This window comes from Sardina pilchardus, chromosome 14 (genome assembly GCF_963854185.1).
Source record: "Sardina pilchardus chromosome 14, fSarPil1.1, whole genome shotgun sequence".
NCBI lineage: Eukaryota > Metazoa > Chordata > Actinopteri > Clupeiformes > Clupeidae > Sardina > Sardina pilchardus.
The window spans coordinates 15,526,349-15,544,520 of NC_085007.1; the positions used below are offsets into that span (position 1 = coordinate 15,526,349).

Below are 18,172 nucleotides of genomic sequence, written 5' to 3' on the forward strand. Positions count from 1 at the left end.
CATAACAAAACAGCTTATGTGCCTAAAACATGATTCTTTGATGAGATGAACTTGATCTCCGACACTTACTTATAGACTTCGATGAACGGTTCATATTCAGACACTGGGTCGATTTGGTCGATAGACGTGTTGATCTCTTTGTGCGCCTTCACAATCTCGTCCGTTAAAAGACTGGTGATTTCACTGTACTCCTCCAAAATCCCCTTCCTAGAAAAACAATCAATCATAAACTTTGACCTACCATATATAATTACAAGTTTAACGCATCTCTGGAAAGGGTACCATAGGTGACTAATGGCTAAAGGTGATTTCCCTGATTTAAACTGCTTGTTGGAATATCAAATATGTGACCCTGTAAAGCGGAACCAGTCGTTTCGGTAAAATTTACTAGATTAAGTTATTGTGCTCAACTGAACGGCCATAAACTAAGCTTTCCAACGATATGTATATCGAGGGTATTACACAAACTATCGCTAAGATAATCACCTCCAAAGTTGACATGGTTCTCCTGTCACGATATGCCAGAAGAGGAGAAATCACCTTTTTAAGCGGCGCGTGCACAACGGGAATGACAGCAAATGTGTTGAATGTTCGCCGGGTTTAACAGTCAAAACACATGTTTTTCCGTGAAATGCGTTCACGATATTAAACTGTAGACTGTATACAGTAGAATTATGCGAAAACGTGAAATTCAACATTTTAACCCGGAAGTTTGTTATTGTTGATTTTCTCAAAATAACGTTGTGCGCAAAACAACTGATTTCGCTTTGAATGGTCACATATAGTGAAGCATCTGCAGAGAATATAATGAAATTAATTCTCCCGAATTCTGCTGAATTTTGCAAAGACACATCTTTGGGGTATCGTTTCCCATCCGTGAGACCCTCTCAATTGTCCTCTCTGTCTCTCTGTCTCCCACCATGGGCTTTCTGTCCCTCGTTCCCTCTGTCTCTCAGGATTAACCTCCACATCAAGATGAATAAACCCCCCAGTGATTAAAAAAACAGCTTAGGGAAGAAAATACCACACAAGAGGCTGCGATGTCCATCTAATCCCACCCACCCACCACCACTACAGTAGTACACTGGATTTGTCTTAGAGAACGCCGCATTTCCAAGCAGAGGACCAAGAACAGGGGTATGTACTGTGTGTGTGTGTGTGTGTGTGTGTGTGTGTGCTGTGCACATTGTTAATGCTGTTCTTGGATTAAAAGAGGCATGGTCACACACCAGGCATGTGTTTTGACACCCGACTCACGGGTTGCGCTTGCTTTACGTGAAGATGATGACCGTGTGTGTCGGCGAGTTTGCACGCGTTTGCCTATGAGCAATGAGAACAGTGAAGGCTTTAACACTCATCAGCTGAGTGTTATGCAACACTTGGGACAATTTCACTCCATGAAAGCATAACATTCATGTGGACTCCATAGATGCACATTTGCCACTCTTGTGTGGCATGTGAGTTTATTCTAATACACTTTTGTCAACACAAAGATCCACGTGACTAAGACAATAAGTTAGAAAATCCTCTTTGCTTTTGGATGGATGGATGGATGGATGGGTGGATGGGGCAATTTTTAAAACCGATAGTTCCGGTCCTTGATTATGATTGGCTGAATCGCGTTCGATGCCGGTGTAAATTCCAGCATAACCACACACCTTGACCGCATTTCATTCTATAATAATGCGCTACCACTACTTGCACAAAAGTTAGAGTAACTGCGTCTCGTTGTTGCATGGCCACCATTCATATGGAGGGAATATACATTTGAGGCCAAAATGATTAGCCCCCCCCCTGAAATCAGATATAATCCTTTGAAAATGAAAATGACCATTCCAAAAAATTGCATAGTTTATATGATTACAAAAGAGCAAAGACAGAATGCCCACAAAGTTTGATGATCATTTTTTACTCATGCTCTGATTTGTGAAAAGAAAAGGAAGAATTGACATTGACAAAATTATTAACCCCCAGACCATTAATAGTCAATAGTGTAGCCTTTCTTTACTTCAACTGACAACTTCTTTGAATAGTCTTTTACTAGGTTGGCACCTATCTCTTTAGACACTCTTTAACTCCAGCTTGTCCGAACTGCATGGTTTTCTTGCATGGACTCTTGCTTTATGCACATGCCACAGGCTCTCAATGGGGTTACGGTCGGCTCTCTGTGTAGGCCACTCCAAGACCTTGATTTTGGCATCCTTTAGGACGTTTTAGACCACTTTTCACATATGCTTTGGGTTATTATCAGGCTGAAAGACCTGGTGGGGACCTACACCTAGACTAAGAGCAGACTTCTTGATGTTATCCCTCAAAATGTCAACATAATCTTGGAGGCCTCCACAATGAAAAGCCATCGCTACTGTTTTCCTCAAGACTTCAACCCAAGGTCAGCAACTATCATTTTGGGCAGATGTGCGGGGATGCTTGCTAAAATCCCTGATGATTTTTCTCTCTATAGATTGAGATGTTTAGCATTTTCATCCACACCTAGGTTTGTTATGCACAAACTTGGAACTCTTTGTACTTTGTAATGATGCCTCGCATAGCTGTTCTAGAGACTGTGAAACATTTAGAAATTACAGTATAGCCTTTCTCCATGGGCTTCAATGCTTTTCTTTCTGACGTCCAGACAGATTTCCTTCATCTTCAGCATGCCTGTAAAGGCAGTCCCTTCCCAGACAGGTGTTCAAGTGCCTATAGGCCTGTTCCTTGGAGTCTTTAGGAGAACAATCAAGGCTGATTGGATGTTCAGGTGTTGTCTGGACACTAACTGACAGCAAATGTGCGGCTTGAAAGGTGATAGGTTGGTCGTGTGTTTAAAAGTAAAAAAAGCATTCCTAATAATAATATTAACACTCCAACTACTCCAAATACTACATAACACTGGTGAATGTTTGATTTCTTAAATTTTATCAGGGATGAAAGTTTTAGGGAGAATTTTAGAGTAATGTTCTAAAATTTGGGGGACTAATAATTTTGGCCTCAACTGTATTTCTAGGCGGAAGAATGATTATCTATTAATACATTGCTACATTTTTCGTTGCTGTGCCTTTGTTTCATGAAATCTAATCGACGTAGTAACAGTTTTAGAAAAGCAATAAGCCACTCGAGTCCGTGGTTTATACTGAATTTAGAACTGCTAAGGGGGGTTTTGCGTCATGCCTAACAACACCCCTTAGCTGTTCTAAATTCAGTGTAAACCACGGCCTCTCGGGGCTTATTGCTTAAAGATCACTGATCATCATCTGCAGCTTTAGCAAACCTCTGGGAGCAGGAGTCAATAAGAGTAACCAAGTGTGTCTGTGTCTGTGTCTGTGTCTGTGTCTGTGTCTGTGTCTGTGTCTGTGTCTGTGTCTGTGTCTGTGTCTGTTGACTTACAGTGCGACGATCATCTCCTCCTGCATCTTCTGCAGTGAGTCGAGCAGCAGGGGCAGCGTGGTGTCGTGGTAGTGCTCCTGGTGCAGCTGGGCGCTGCGCACCGCCAGCACGTACTGGTTGTGCAGGTTGTGCAGCTTCATGGTGGCCTTGTCGTAGCGCTCGCGCGCCTTCTCCGGCTCCTTACCTAAGGACAGGGAGAGGGAGATAGACAGAGAGAGAGAGAGAGAGAGAGAGAGAGAGAGAGGGAGGGAGGGAGCAGGTAAAAGGAGGAGGGCAGCGAGAGGAGAGGGAGAGAGAGGGAGCAGGTAAAAGGAGGAGATGAGGGTAGAGAGAGAGAGGAGAGAGAGGGAAAGAGAGAGAGCGGTAAAAGGAGGAAACAGAGAGGGAGAAAATAGATGAAATTACTTATTCATTCCAACACAATTGGGAAAAAAAGAGTATTATTCGATTTCCGTAACAACGAGAGAAAAAAAAATTGAGACACAAACAGGAGATTTTGAAAGAGATCCAACACAATAGGAAGCGATGGAGAGTCCAGAGGAATTCTGGGATGCTTCCAAAGTTCTGAGATCTACACTAGAGAGAGACTTTAGAAACATCAGTTCCATTAACTTTGCTGAAAGGAGTCAACGATTTGATTTGCTACTGAAAAACATTTGCATGCTTCAATGCTAAAAGGGTTAGGGGATTTATATGTTTCACAGGCAGACAAAAAAAGATTAAACTTCCTTATCAGGAGGGAATTTGTTTATTCTGTGATTATTACCAGAGAAAGAGTGCACGACCCCTTGACTACTTTTGTGTTAACAACACGTCCCTTTCCTGGAAAAATAATCACAAGGTCCTGGGTTCAGATCCCTGGGAAAGGCTCCTCGATACACACATGTTTTCATTGTATAAAGTCAGCAGAGTGTATATTAAATATATGATCTTCCAAGTGATTTCACAGAATCCAGTGGCATCCAGTGGTCCTCATCTATGGGACTCCAGCAGACAGTACATACGGAACTGAGGCCAAAGGGAAATCCTCTGTAGTCGTCCCTGCTTCCGCCCTAATTCCGTTATCTGGTTTTGTAATTCGTCCGAGTCCGTCCAGATAGCCCGCATAAACACATTGGAGGCTCATGCTGATGGCATTGGCAGAGACGCGTGCCAGACGCTCTGGCTACGCTCAGACAACACGACTGTACCTGACGGCAGGCTGCTTGGGTCTCTTCTAGAAACTTCTGCGGGCTATAAATTCTGTCACAGTACTTTAATAGCTCTAGGTTCAACCACATGTTTTGAATGTGATTTACTGTATACATAATTCAAAATGTGACCGAGTCTACATGTCTACAATAAGCAATTAACTAATGTGCTTGTATCTCACAAAAACACAACATATTATCGATTATGAGACATGGTGAAGTTCAACTTTAAAGTTGCAAAAGTTGAAATCAAGTTCAAGTTCCTTTGTGAAGGTTGTCAAGCAGACTAAAACGCATGTTCACTAACTTTGAAATGGAGTCCAGCTGCTCCAGGGGAAACTGATAGCATCTCTCTGAACATCTGTTTTGCTGGCGCTCTCTCTCCCTCTCTACCAGACTAGCGTAAGATAGTCAACCTGTCCTTCAGGTATCTATTCTCGCTTCGTGAGCATGACAAAAGATAAGTAGAAAAATGTCTTGAAGCCTGAGGTAAACAGTGCCATGACAAATTCCATTACACTCTGCTGAGCCCTTTTTTTCCTTAGAGAAACAAGCAACAACATGAAAGTAACTGTGCAAAGTTCCAGTTATCCTCCCAGGAGCCAAACACATACAGGTGAGTAGTGGTCAGAAGTTACCTTTTGCTACCGCTTCCCGGTACTTCTCTTTGGCACAGTGAGCATCCTTGGTTAATTGCCTGTAGGTGCCTTTCAACTTTTCCAGGTCATTTTTAGTAACCTGAAAGAGATTACAAAAAGACGGCACATTGTATTACAACTGCCTGTGCACACACAGATCAAATGTTTGATTAACTTTTCAGTTAGACACCAATGACAGAACAAGATGTTTATCAAACGGCCATAATCATCTGAAGCTATGTTTACAGCATCATTTTTATATTCTAATGCAGAGTTAAAGAAATTGCTTCAAGTGATGCTGTTGTAAAAATATGCTACCACCCGTTTGAAAAAAAATGAAATATGACCTACAATAGCCTTTCACATAATTTCCACAAATGTGACACCAATATATAGACAGGAAAACCAGGCCTGCTGAGAAACAAGACACTGCGTGTGAACCTTTCACAAGGAACTAAAAAAAAAAATGTTTTCCACCGAACAGGAAGTTTTCTGCTCTTAAGTGTGATCACCTTTTCACACAACTCATACAAGTGTGACCTTCAGCTGTGCAGAGCTGCTCTCTTCCTTCAGAACAGGTTTGTGAGGTGGGTGCATGGTTGTGTGTGTGCATGCGTCTCCTGCAAGGTGCCCGTTACCTTGTAGAGCTCGGTCTCGATCTGCTGGTGGACCGTCTGGTAGCTCTTCTTCACCTGCTGCTTGTCCTTGATCATCATGGTGAGGCGGTGCAGAGGGCCCGAGTTGAGCTCCTCGGCGTGGGACTTCATGATCTTACTCAGGTGCTCCGTCTGCTGCACCATGTTAGCCCAAGACTGATGGAGGGAGGGAGGGAGGGAGGGGGGGAGAGAGGAGAAAGAAAGAAAGAAAGAAAGAAAGAAAGAAAGAAAGAAAGAGAGACAGACAGAGAACAGTAGTGGAAAGAGATGGAGTCGAGAAAGAGACTTTTTAAAACCCCTTCACATCATCACATTGCTAACACCCAAAATGTCTAGCCATACAGCAGCTATGGCAATTCTATGGAAAAGGATCATAGATCATCAATAAAAGATGACCATAATCAGTAACTCAAAACAAACACTTATCTAAACATCATTTGAGTGAAAACAAGGCAGACATTGCTGGATAACTGGAGGGAAAACGTACAAACAGAGAGAAAGAGCAACAGACTCACACAAAGAGAAGACGGGCAGACAGACGACATAGAATAGTTACAACAACTTATGCTCACTCCCAAAACAGTCAAAATGTATCTCAAGTATAGCCAAACTTTAATAAAGCCCCCCCCCCCCCCCCCCCCCTTTTATGAAGAGTGCTCAGGTCTGACCTGAGGTCAGACTCAAACTCAGGTTCCCGGCGGGCACTGAGCCCGTTTGTGGCACTGGATGCCGACACTTCGGCTACAATCCGGCCCGCCTCCTTTCTTCACTTTCTGACACCCAGGCCCCAGTATGATTGACGGGCGCGGGGAGACAGAAAGAGGAAGGCGGCAGGGCCACAGAGGGAATGAGAGACACGTTTAGGAGAGGAGACGAGAGATCAAAACATTCTTTAGCTGTGTCGAGCACAAACACCAATAAATTCCTCTGGACAGGAGAATCCAGGACAGTGCACTGTGTTCAATCCACATTTCACACTAAACATGCCAGCCAGTCCCCAGACAGACAACCAACCAACTCAAGCTCCCCCTCCTTTGCACACACCCGGGGCCAATCCCAGAGAAGCACCACTGTCCACTGCCTACATTTACATGTAGCAGAAACGGCCAGAGACTTACCGTTGCCAATGCATTTTATTATTTTGCAACCATTTCTGATTACTGACAGACAGTCACAAGAGGCGAGCTGTCCTCAGGAGAACACATTTCCTTCAGCAGGCTGATATCCTAATGTGACATGGTTCTGCATTAGTGCTAGTCTAACATTACATTACATTACATTACATTTCATTTGGCTGACGCTTTTTAACCGAAGCGACTTACAACATGGAAAAAAACAATTTGTAAATAAAAAGCCACAATAAGTGCATCAGTGGGTGTAATAAGTGCATAAATGGGTGTAATAAGTGCATGAATGAGTGCGATTGTCTGAAGTAGTGCTAACGGATCAAGACAGGTTAATACAACCACAAACCACGACAAACTCAAAAAACACAATAACATTTTTTTTTTTTTTTTGTTCTGGTGACTTCCTTTCAAAACATAGAAAACCTCTAATTCAACCATGGTCAACAGAGACGCACTACACTTCCTGTAGGCTTATTTCTGCTGGTCACACTTATTATTTCAGAAGCGAAAGGCCTTGAGCAGAGCCACAGATCAAGCTCATCTGGGGCACTATACTACATGGATATTGGCCTAACACAGAGTATATCACTAAATCCATCAGAATAAGGGCCTAGAGCATTCAAATTGTGCTTATTGCACTCCTAATTAAAAAAAGGAGGCTAACTCTTATACAGATAAATAGTTTGCAATAACTTTTAACTGGTCAGGTCTCCCAAAGACATCAACACCTTGACAGACAAAACAAAAAGATGAAAACAATTTTAAAAACGATTAAATGGAGAAAAAAAAAAATGAAGACCATAACCCAGCGTTGTGCTGCGAGCGTTACCTTGGAGACCGTGCTGATGTAGTGCACCTGCGAGGAGTTGTCATGCTTGTCCACCTGCTGGCTGATGTTGAACAGGAGCGAGGCGTACTCCTTGTCGCTCTTGACGCGCAGCGTCATGAACCGCTTGACCGTCTCCAGCAGCTTGAGCTCCCAGTCCTGCAGCTTGATCAGGCCCTCGTGGGAGTTGCGCAGGTCCCGGCCGAACCCCATGGTCGTGGTCGCAAGGCACGCGGAAGGCTCGCTCACGTTCCAACGCAAGGCAAGGGGGCTCTCAGGTCTGCATCCTTTCTGAGCGAGCAGAGAGAGGAAGGAGACCTTGGTTAGGAGTTTAGTTACTTATTTAACTAACACACCCACACACATACATACACGCGCACACACACACACACACACTGTTTTGCATGAAGTCACTTACCAAATAAAACACAGACTCAAAGGATCAGGTGACTTTGGATTTCAAGGGTAGTACTTTGTAGTTTTTTTTTATGAACTTTGGCAACCAGAGTTCTTGCGAGAGCACAATTTGAATTGTGTCTGCAAGACAGTCTGGCAACGAGCAATGATGCACGTTACGTTTACCTCAACCATCTGGGGTAACCAATGAAATCGGTGTATCTGATATTGGCGGGCCAGGGGTGAGCTAAACTGATGACAACAGCGCTACAACTTTTGAAAATCAGTAAAGATTGGTCATAGTGTTATCCAATTGCGTGCAGTGAGATTTTCAAATGCATGTTTGGTGCCGCCCCTTGAGTTGGGCCATTCCATTATTCGTGGCCAGACCCTTAACCCAGCGTACTGGCGGTCTTCTTAATCTGAAAGATTACCAGGCGTCTGGATATTCCAGGCTAATAAAATACTGTAAAATACTGCAAAACACAAAAGGAGTGATGACCCAGAAGGAAAGACCAAATGATCAAGGCCTCAAAATTAGACTCAAGGCCTGAAAGATAATCAAGGCAACTTGCAAACGTACCATAGGCGCAGTGATATCTTACGCAGCATCTGAAAATAGTCCCCATAGACAACAAGCAGTAGTAGTGCCAGTAGCTGCAAGTTGCCTTGATTATTACGCCAGATGAGAGTGTAGTTCCATGTCAAATCAGCCTAGAAAAACGCCAGGTTTCATTTTCAGTTGGTCTTATTGCACTTTCTAACTTGAGAGGAGACACGTTTTAAATGGGAAAATTACCAGAAATCTTAGTCACTTTTAAACATGAAGCTAGCAGGCGAGAAGCTAATGGTCTAATCCGATTCAATGATCTATGCTAGGCTGAAGCTAAAAGTTGTATCGCCAGACTCACAGAATGGCTGGATGAACGGGAACAAGGTAAATATCGATTGTTTTGCTCGAGGGAAGGTGGAAAATGAGCGTATTTCCAAAAATGGCGGAATATCCCTTTAAAGTAAATCAGAGTGTCTGTGAACTTTCAGAAGTAGTTCATGACGTTCTTTTTCACTATGGTATGAAAATGAAGTCACTCAGAGGCTAAATCCTCTAGTCATTTTTCAACATTGGAGAGACAAGAGAATACACTAAATTGAAACAAAAAGAAATTGTGTTGACATTTGTAAGTAAGAGAATGTCTATGGAAACTAGGTATTTTGTTGAAAATGCCTATATTTCCAGTTAAAATGATGACTAAAAGGTTCTAATCATCTGGAAATGTGGCAAACATGCTTGGACAAAGACCCATGGCTATTTTGCTCCCACGCACAGTATGGAGGATGGTATGATAGGCAAAAAAATCCATAAGAACCACTGTTGAGAGTTACAGACAAAGCTATCATCTTGGGGTCACCAAGTCCCCCCCAAAAATCTTCAAAAGTGACCTCACTGCTAATAGATTATTTAGACAGCATGTCAGGTTAAAGCCAGTAGAGTCATTTAATGAACAATGTAAATGGCAGGAGTTACTGAATGGTACCATGACATGTCTGGGAGTGTGGTCTATTGTCAGATGAAAATAAAATTATGCTCTTTTGCTAAAAACACTTAAGGTGTCTTTGGCGTACATAGAAGAATGACTATACTAAAAAGAACCCCATGCCTAATGAGAATTATGGTGGAGGGGCTGTGCTATTGTGGGGCTGTTTTAATTCCCAAAGGCCTTGGGAACCTAATTAAGGTGCATGGCATCATGAACACCAAGAAAAACCTGAACATTTTCAAAGGAAATCAAACAATCTCTGCCAAGGCCCTAAAAGTTGGTCATGATTGGATCATTCATCAGGTCAATGAACCAAAACAAATGCACAGATCAAAACAAATATGGTTTACTGAACACAAAATCAAGCTTCAGAGATTGCCATAGCAGTCCCCTGATCTAAACTCCATAGAAAAACAATGGGATGAGTCAACGAGAAGAATGCACAAGTGTGGACCTAGCAATCTGGATGATCTGGGGAGGTTTTGTAAAGATGAATGGTCTTAAATCCCTTACTTTGTATTCTCAATCTTTATGGGGTGTCAGAGAAGAATATTACATGCTGTTTTATTGACAAAGGGAGGTTTAAGAAGGTATTACAAGTAGGGGTGCCAATAATTGTGAGTGACGTGTTTTTATTAAAAACATTTATTTCTTTATGAGATTTTCCTTTTTCTCAGAATAAATTTGCTTCCCTTGCAGGGTGTATTTTTCCTCATTGTTTTCATTGTGGGAGTACAATAAGTCACCTAAAGATTATTTTTTAGACCTATTTTTAGTCAACTTTTACCAAGGGTGCCAATAATTCTGGAGGGTACTGTAACTCATTACCTGAAAAGATACCATATTTTTAAATTAAAGGTATGCTCCGGAATAAGAACAACCTAGGGTCTATTTTCAGAAGCGAACAGGTTCAAACTGTTGTTTGAGAGCATACAGTACTTGTATCGATGACCCACCTTCATTGACTGGTTTGCACTGCATTATTTTAGCGACTTGTTCCAGGTAAGCCTTTCCTTCAACATGGCCACAACAGGAAGACAGCTAAAACTAAAGACACCCTTCATAAAATAACTTCAATAATTTTAGAACCTTTCGAAACACTTACGCTTCTAATACTTTGAATTGTTTGTAGACAACCTCACCACACTACCACAGAAGTGTCATTCTATTTTGAACATTGTAAGTGATGTAAAGTAGTTCATTTTCAGTGTACACCCACTTCGCTTTCACGAAAAGACAACTTGGTGTTAATGCAAACAGCGTTCTTGCTCAGAACCACCCATTTCTGTAATTATACTCACAGTATACTCAAGCTATTATACAACAGTTTGAACCTGTTAGCTTCTGAAAATAGACCCCAAGACCCCATTTCTTAAAAACAACTTATCTCACTATTACAATAGAGTCTACGAAATGTGGGCCAATCACCCCACAAAATACATCAGCTATCAGGCCCCATCACATCTAACATAAGCTAAAGTCAGTTTCTCTGATGACGTTCATGAGAAAATCTAACAACAATTGACAAAGAAAGCATTTTTCACCATTATGTGACAAAATACGTATACTTGTGCTTGATGGATTCTTTGTGTTCCACAGACTGTGTGTGTTATTTGCGCACTGCCCTACGGTTCTTTTATTGACTGACTATCGCCAGCGGAAAAACCTGTCACCCGATGCTCAGCGCAGTAGACCTTTTGCAGACACACTGCTTAGACAAGTGACAAATAGCCCTGTGCTCAGGATGTGGCCTATCTGAAACAATGCTCGAAAACATGATCTGTCTCACAACATATGTACCCACACACACATACACACACACACACACACCCTTAAGCCCACCCAAAGCCACAGGCCCAGACACTGCTCTGTCAACCACTAATCTTACCCACCCTCACGTCTCCTTCAGCTCACCACAGCTGCAACTGGGGAACAAGGCACTCAAACGCAAAACAACAACCGGAGATAAGACATCTGAGAAGTCCTAGTGCTACGCTATTCTGTTCGAACCCCAAGTTTTAAATTTTGGAGGTAACGTTAACCTAGTTTTAAACTTTGCATTAAATGCTATAGCTTTTTCTAACTTGCATACAAGTTAGAAAAACATACACTCTATGCAGACAGGCATTCATCTCTAAACATAAATAGAAGCCCCTCAGTTTACCCATTGGGGTGTAATAGGACCAAACATGGCCGAAACCCCCAACAACGAGCAGACTGTTTGGGCTAATCGCTGGCCGTCCCTAGAGGTGGGTTTTAATTTGCCAAAGAGCTCAGATAAAAGCCCATTATCGGCATTATCAGATGCCTTCTGTCTACCACCTTCAAGCTGAGTGTGTGTGCGTGTGTGTGTGTGTGTGTCTACATAGCATCTCACTCCAATGCTCTACAGTTATAATTCCCCTTCCTCTCTTGTGAGAGAATCTGCCTGTATGGTACAAAGTATACTACACATATATGAGCCCTGAAGGGCAATGAAAACTGCAGCACAGGGGAGGCTATATGGACAGACTTGCTTCCCTCTGGAGATCACACAGGCTGTCTGTTCAGTGTAACTGTCAGGAATGTAACATCTAAAAGCACTGCTCCATTATGTCAACGAGGTGTTCCAACCAGCAAACACTAGCCATGTATTCAGGCCACAAGCAAGACAAAGTGTGGGCGTCATCTCATTTCCATTGGATGCAAAATAGTTAACTGTCCTCAGCCTCACAGACACGACTGTCTTTCTTGTGATATGCTAATTAAGTAAATAATTAACCTTCTGACTTGCACTGTAAACATTCGCATGAAGTCCTTGCTCCAAAAATATGCAAGAACCCTCAACCCCTTGTAAGTTTTTTTAGCCAGTGGTCGTTGGTGCAAGCAGGGCAGTGGGTTTGTGGTCACCCAAAGTCTTACTCATTACAAATTCTTAGCGTGATGATGGGTGCACCGCCAGTGGAATTCATGTTGCCACCCCCAAGCCTCACCACTCTAAACATCAAGGTCCTCAGGGCACGCAATGCCCTCAGTTGGCATGTCTCTGTGTGTGTGTGTGTGTGTGTGTGTGTGTGTGTGTGTGTGTGTGTGTGTGTGTACATGATACATTCCCAATATCTATCTAAAAACCCACTAATGAAATCATCTGCATTTTAATATGCATTTGGGGGAATGTTGAAACTAGACAGAGAGAGTGCAACATGTTGAACATAAGCCACCCCTCTTTCAAAAATACACAAACATGCAGATTTGTAATTAAAGGCTTGACTAAATTTAACTACTTCAACGGAACCACTTGAAAATCAAGTACAAGGACTAGATAATTTAAGGTTTTATATGTTCTCAGTTTCAAAATGCACATGCATATCAGTACTCTGCTACAACAAGAGTGCCTTAGCCTGTCAAACACTGAAGAACCCCCATATTCACAACATACTCACAGAAGTACACCAATTCCGACCATGAAAAGAATAGTCAATTAAGTTCAGAAAAGTTTACTCAATTTGACCCCTCTTTACCTCACTACAAATGCCAATGAAATAATACAAAACAAGAAAAAAAGTAATCTTACCTTTTCTCCAAAACAAAACATATTAATATCATATGTCCATTGCCCCTTACAGCAGCAGTCAAACTGAGAAACCCACAGGTGTTTCCATCTCTTGTCTAGCTACACAGGGCCAGAGAGGTGGGATATGACACATATTTCTCATCGAAGACGAGCTAACAACTTACAGTGTATGCAGCTCTAACTACAAGCAGATCTGTAAGCCTGAGCTCTAATGTTAATGATGGACAATGTGCAAAGTTTTAAAGTTTAACTAAAGCTAATTCAAAAACTAACAAAATCAATTTAATACCATGGGCAACACCTTAAATGCAAACAATAATGAGTCAGCTCAATGCCAAATAAATGCAATAACATTGCTTTCTGCCAGATTTCTGATAGGCATTTAAATGAGGGCCCTAACAGTAAAATCATCATAGGTGCTTTCAAGACTTTAGGAGTGCAAATCCTTTTAGTTCTGCACTCAGGCTATAGGTCACATTGAAAAGCTACACATAAATAACTCTGATTAGGAAAATATAAACCAAACAACAACCTATTTCTGTATGGACCAGAAGCTTATTACTTCATCTCTAAAACCAGCGTGCACCTACAGAAATAGCCTCAAACTAACACAGCACACAAAACACAACTCATCTTTCTAATTCAATCTGCACACAGACACCACACAGAGTGTGAAATCTCTTCATTTGGATCAAATTTTGGTTTTTGCAGTGGTCAACAACATCTCAATGACATCATGTTGACGATGATAAAAAGCTGACACCCCCTCTGACATCTCAGAAAAGGAAGGACAAGGAAATGGCTATAACCACCAGCTGCTCCACAACCATCTAGAGACCAAACATGGACTGGTCCCTTATCTGAACATATCACAGCCACAACTAGAGATTCAGATTCTGATTCTGATTCTAGAAGTATAATGTAATCTAGCAAATGTGCCCGGTGTCAAAAGGCAACATATCCTCCTTAGTTAGATAGTTCTCCTCCAAAGATACTGGCTTGGCCACAGGAGACAACATTACCCATGTTAACAGTAGTCATTTGAAAAAGTCACTGTATGATGATCAAAGATAACACAGTAATGGAAAGATGGCCATATGAATTTTCTCAAAGACTGAAAAAAAAAAAAAAAAACAGTATTGGGTCTCATACGGCAATTCAGAGTTGAATTCCATGTTCCCCTTTGGTTTATTTGACGGAGATACGTTAAACATTTATGGTAGCACAGCTTCGTGGTACACAGACATTTCCTGCACATTTTTCCCTGTCTTTAGAAGGCACTGGTCTCGAAAACGGTTCAAAACCAAAAAAGAAGTGTATACTCTGATTTAAGAAATACCTTCATCGAGTATGAAGTATGGTCATAGGCTCAAAGAAACATCTTGGAGAACAAGAAGTTATAGCAACACTCAAAGCCTTTGCAGCAAATGTCAACAGTCTGTGAAATTGCAGGTGGCTGTTTGAATGTGTGTGAGGCCCCTGCCTGCAATTTGGGCTGAACATAGGAGCCTCGTGCAAAGTTCTCTGAAGTGCAGCTTTTATAACCGTCTCTTACCAGTAACACAATTAGGCCAATCGGAGGAGGAGTGCTTCAAGTGGGAGTTTAGCTCAACAAGGATTTGCTGTGTGCTACAAAACAACACAGTGGGGGGAAGGCCGCCTGAATGGCACAACTGAACAGACTTGCAGAGGAATTTCCTTACGCCGACTTAACCCCTGTGGCATGGGAGGTCACGGGCAACCAAACAGGACACATGTAAACATAGGCCCGCATACACATAACTGAGTCAGAGAGGGGTTGGTTTCTGACTGTTGGTCGTTGATGTAAAAAAGAATAATAATCATAACATTACTAATGATGTTGTGTCTACAGTAGATGTGAAAGTTTGTAACCTACGTTTCTGATGTCCTTTCACAACTAAACAGTGCAAATAGGCTACTTTCTCGACTAAGAGAATGGACTATAATGCTGCATTCCATTGGTCTCAGTCAAGTTCTATAAAGCGTGCCCTCTGTAAATGAAAAACTTATTCCACGTGAGAGAAGCGGTGGGAAAAGCATTTTTAATGCAAATAACCAGAGGCTTATTCAGTTGTAAGACAGAATGCGATTATGTTAGACAAGATGGGCCACTGTCTAGACACCCTGCTGAGGCACCGATGCATACTCGCTGGTTTAGCTTAAGTGCCATAACTGGACAGAATATAACTTGATCACAATTAACACGAGACCGCACCTCCTCCATCTCTTTCATTGCAATAAGAGTTCGAATTCACACTCATGTAACAAATTGCGCTTGACGCGAGAACGTCAATACACACTGACAGCAGCAGAACTTGATAAGTAGCGGACAACTAACTGGTTGGTGAAACAATTTCGTCCGACAACGTCACTTTTACGAAGCAATCTAACCTAACGTTACAGCGGTCTCTTTAGAAGTCTTCCCTGTACACACTCAAGTGGGCCAGCAAAGTTCGCTACCTGATTGATGACGGGACGTTTACGGCAAAGCATAACTTTCATCTGCAAGAATTTTCATTATTTCAAACAACGTCAGTGTTTAAAATTCTGGCAAACAGTAAGTTATTCTAACAAATGCATCAGCGAGTTTATCAATATAAAATATTGTTAACAATATGATCCATATTCATATTCATATTCAAGTCCATATCCGAATGACTTTTGTCTTTTGTCTTGGCTGTCTTGGGCAAAAACTCGTTAACGTTACATGTGGCCATCAAAACAACTTAACATCTGATACATAACTTGTTCTGTTACATCAAAAGTATTTTTGAAAGGGTGGCAATTGTTTCAGGAATCCTATTTTGGTGTTAGCCTATCCCGTCTTGAATGTTAAGGAGAAGTTAAGTCGCTAACATCTCGCCTACCTTGAGAGAAAACAATCAAGTTAATGTTAACGATTGCTAGCTAGCTGCAGGTACACTAGCCTTCCATACACACTGATGGCAAACAATTGATTTTTTTAGAAGGAGTAGAGGACAAATCTCTACAGACGTTCATGCAAAATACCAGTTTTCGTTTCGTTTGCGTATTGCCATTAGCTTGTAATGCAAGGCGACGCGAGCTTCTAAACCCAGAAAGATACAAATTAACACCGAACCATTTAATTAGCCAGCTACCGACATGCTAGGTCACTTCAGTTAGCAACCCTGCTAATGTCGGATAGCCGTTTTCCGAAGAAAAAACAACCCAACAGTTGATTTTAAATAATGTTACACCGTCTAAAAGCATGTATACATAAACAATATACGTGAAACAAGAGTTGGTAAACTTCACCATGAAATGCACTCACTTTAATTGACTGTTGTGTTATTTCTCCGTGTTTCCTGATTCCTTGCTTGGTATTCCTCTTTTCTTTGCTCGGCAGCCGGAGTTGGGATTCGGGAGGGGTTTCCGTTCAGGATTGCTGCGCTCCCAAACCATAGGGCTATGACGTTTACAATACAACCTAGATGTGTGTGCATAACTGAAGGGGCTCTTGAGAACGAGTTGGTCTGGGATGTTTGGCATTAGACTTCGGCAAATATCCATATCTAAATATTCAATTAACGAATTGGGATGATTAACTTAAATTATGGAATTCTGACATTGGAAAGTCATTTATTTGTGGCCTTGGCTGCTCATCCCTAATTCCACGTTGTGAAGACACATGAAAAATGCTTTAATGCTGAACAAAAAAAAAACAGAATAGCCTACTTCATGTTAACGGGCTGCTATATGGCTAATAGAAATTAATGTGCAGTGTAAAATATTCTGCAGTGTTGAATTCCAGAAAATAGCCTTTGCAGGTTAAATATGAGGCTAATTTTATTTCGAATGTGTGAACAACTGAGAAAGATGCTCGATACAATTCAGGCAAAACGTAATGTGAAAACAAATGAAGAAGGGGGGAAAGACATAGGCTACGTTATTTTAAGTTTAAATGGCAATTGTTTGATATATCCTACCCTACACCTGATGATGACAATTGCATTCCCCCTGATAATTCTGTGAGCAAGAGGTCACTTTAAATCAATGCTGGCATAAGTTTTTTTTTTTTTTTTTTTTTTTAACTAGTTTATGACAAGGAACGACAGGTCTGTTATGTCTTTCACATGATCGTCATAATTTGGCGATTGTTTTATTGCTTTAACTCTTGAATTGTCTGGCTCTGTGGAGAACAGGTAGATCCTGAAGAGCTTACCTGAAATTACAAATTCTGCAAATGAGGTTGTGTTTTGTGAGCCTACATCCATTGGCTATTCAATTATATAAAATAAAAATGCCTTTAAAAAATGCCTACTCTGCCTTTATGAATATCAACAAACATAACAATTTCCGTTTGTCACTGCCATCAAGTTTCATCCTAAATTCATGACTGAGGAAGAGGAGGATTTTTCAGGTTCCCTGTTTGAGTTGTTAACACTGCATTAAGCTACTGCAAAGGTTTCATTGAAAGAAGTTTAAACTGTTGTTCATTTTGTAACAGTCTGTGACTGTAGACTTTGTAGGCTAGTATTTATTGTTTACCTAAGGTCTCTTTTGCAGCTTGAATGTTAATTCTCATTTTGTAAGTCACTTTGAATAAAAGTGTCTGCAAAATACATAAATAAAGTAGCCTAAATGTAAATGTGAATGTGATTCCCCAGGCAGAGCGCAGTAGAATCATTTCGCCACTAGAGGGCGTCAAACGCTCGTGTAGGATTTTGTATTTTATTTTTAAAGACCCTCGTTTAGGACCATTACTAACCCAACTCAGAGTAGTAAAACATTTTACATCAAAATGTCGATATTTTAACCCATACGATCTGCTACATAAAGATGTCTTCTTATTTGTATTCGAAACGATGAACCGAACATAAACTCA

General features: G+C 41.4%; 1 protein-coding gene across 2 annotated transcripts in view; it reads right to left on the minus strand.

Moving 5' to 3' along the window:
• Nucleotides 1–16,742, minus strand: part of fer (fer (fps/fes related) tyrosine kinase) — a 35,689-nt gene extending 18,947 nt beyond the window's left edge. Inside the window, exons 1-6 of one of the 2 annotated variants that reach the window (XM_062554434.1) lie at nucleotides 16,619–16,742; nucleotides 7,822–8,109; nucleotides 5,848–6,021; nucleotides 5,210–5,309; nucleotides 3,382–3,565; nucleotides 70–207 (exon numbers count right to left, since the gene is read on the minus strand). In XM_062554434.1, the coding sequence (XP_062410418.1) occupies nucleotides 70–207; nucleotides 3,382–3,565; nucleotides 5,210–5,309; nucleotides 5,848–6,021; nucleotides 7,822–8,031 (806 nt within the window). In that variant the 5' untranslated portion in view covers nucleotides 8,032–8,109; nucleotides 16,619–16,742. Of the gene's footprint in view, nucleotides 1–69; nucleotides 208–3,381; nucleotides 3,566–5,209; nucleotides 5,310–5,847; nucleotides 6,022–7,821; nucleotides 8,110–13,305; nucleotides 13,443–16,618 lie in introns of those variants that run through there. The other variant, XM_062554433.1, reaches the window with a different exon arrangement.
• Nucleotides 16,743–18,172: the final 1,430 nt, after the last annotated feature.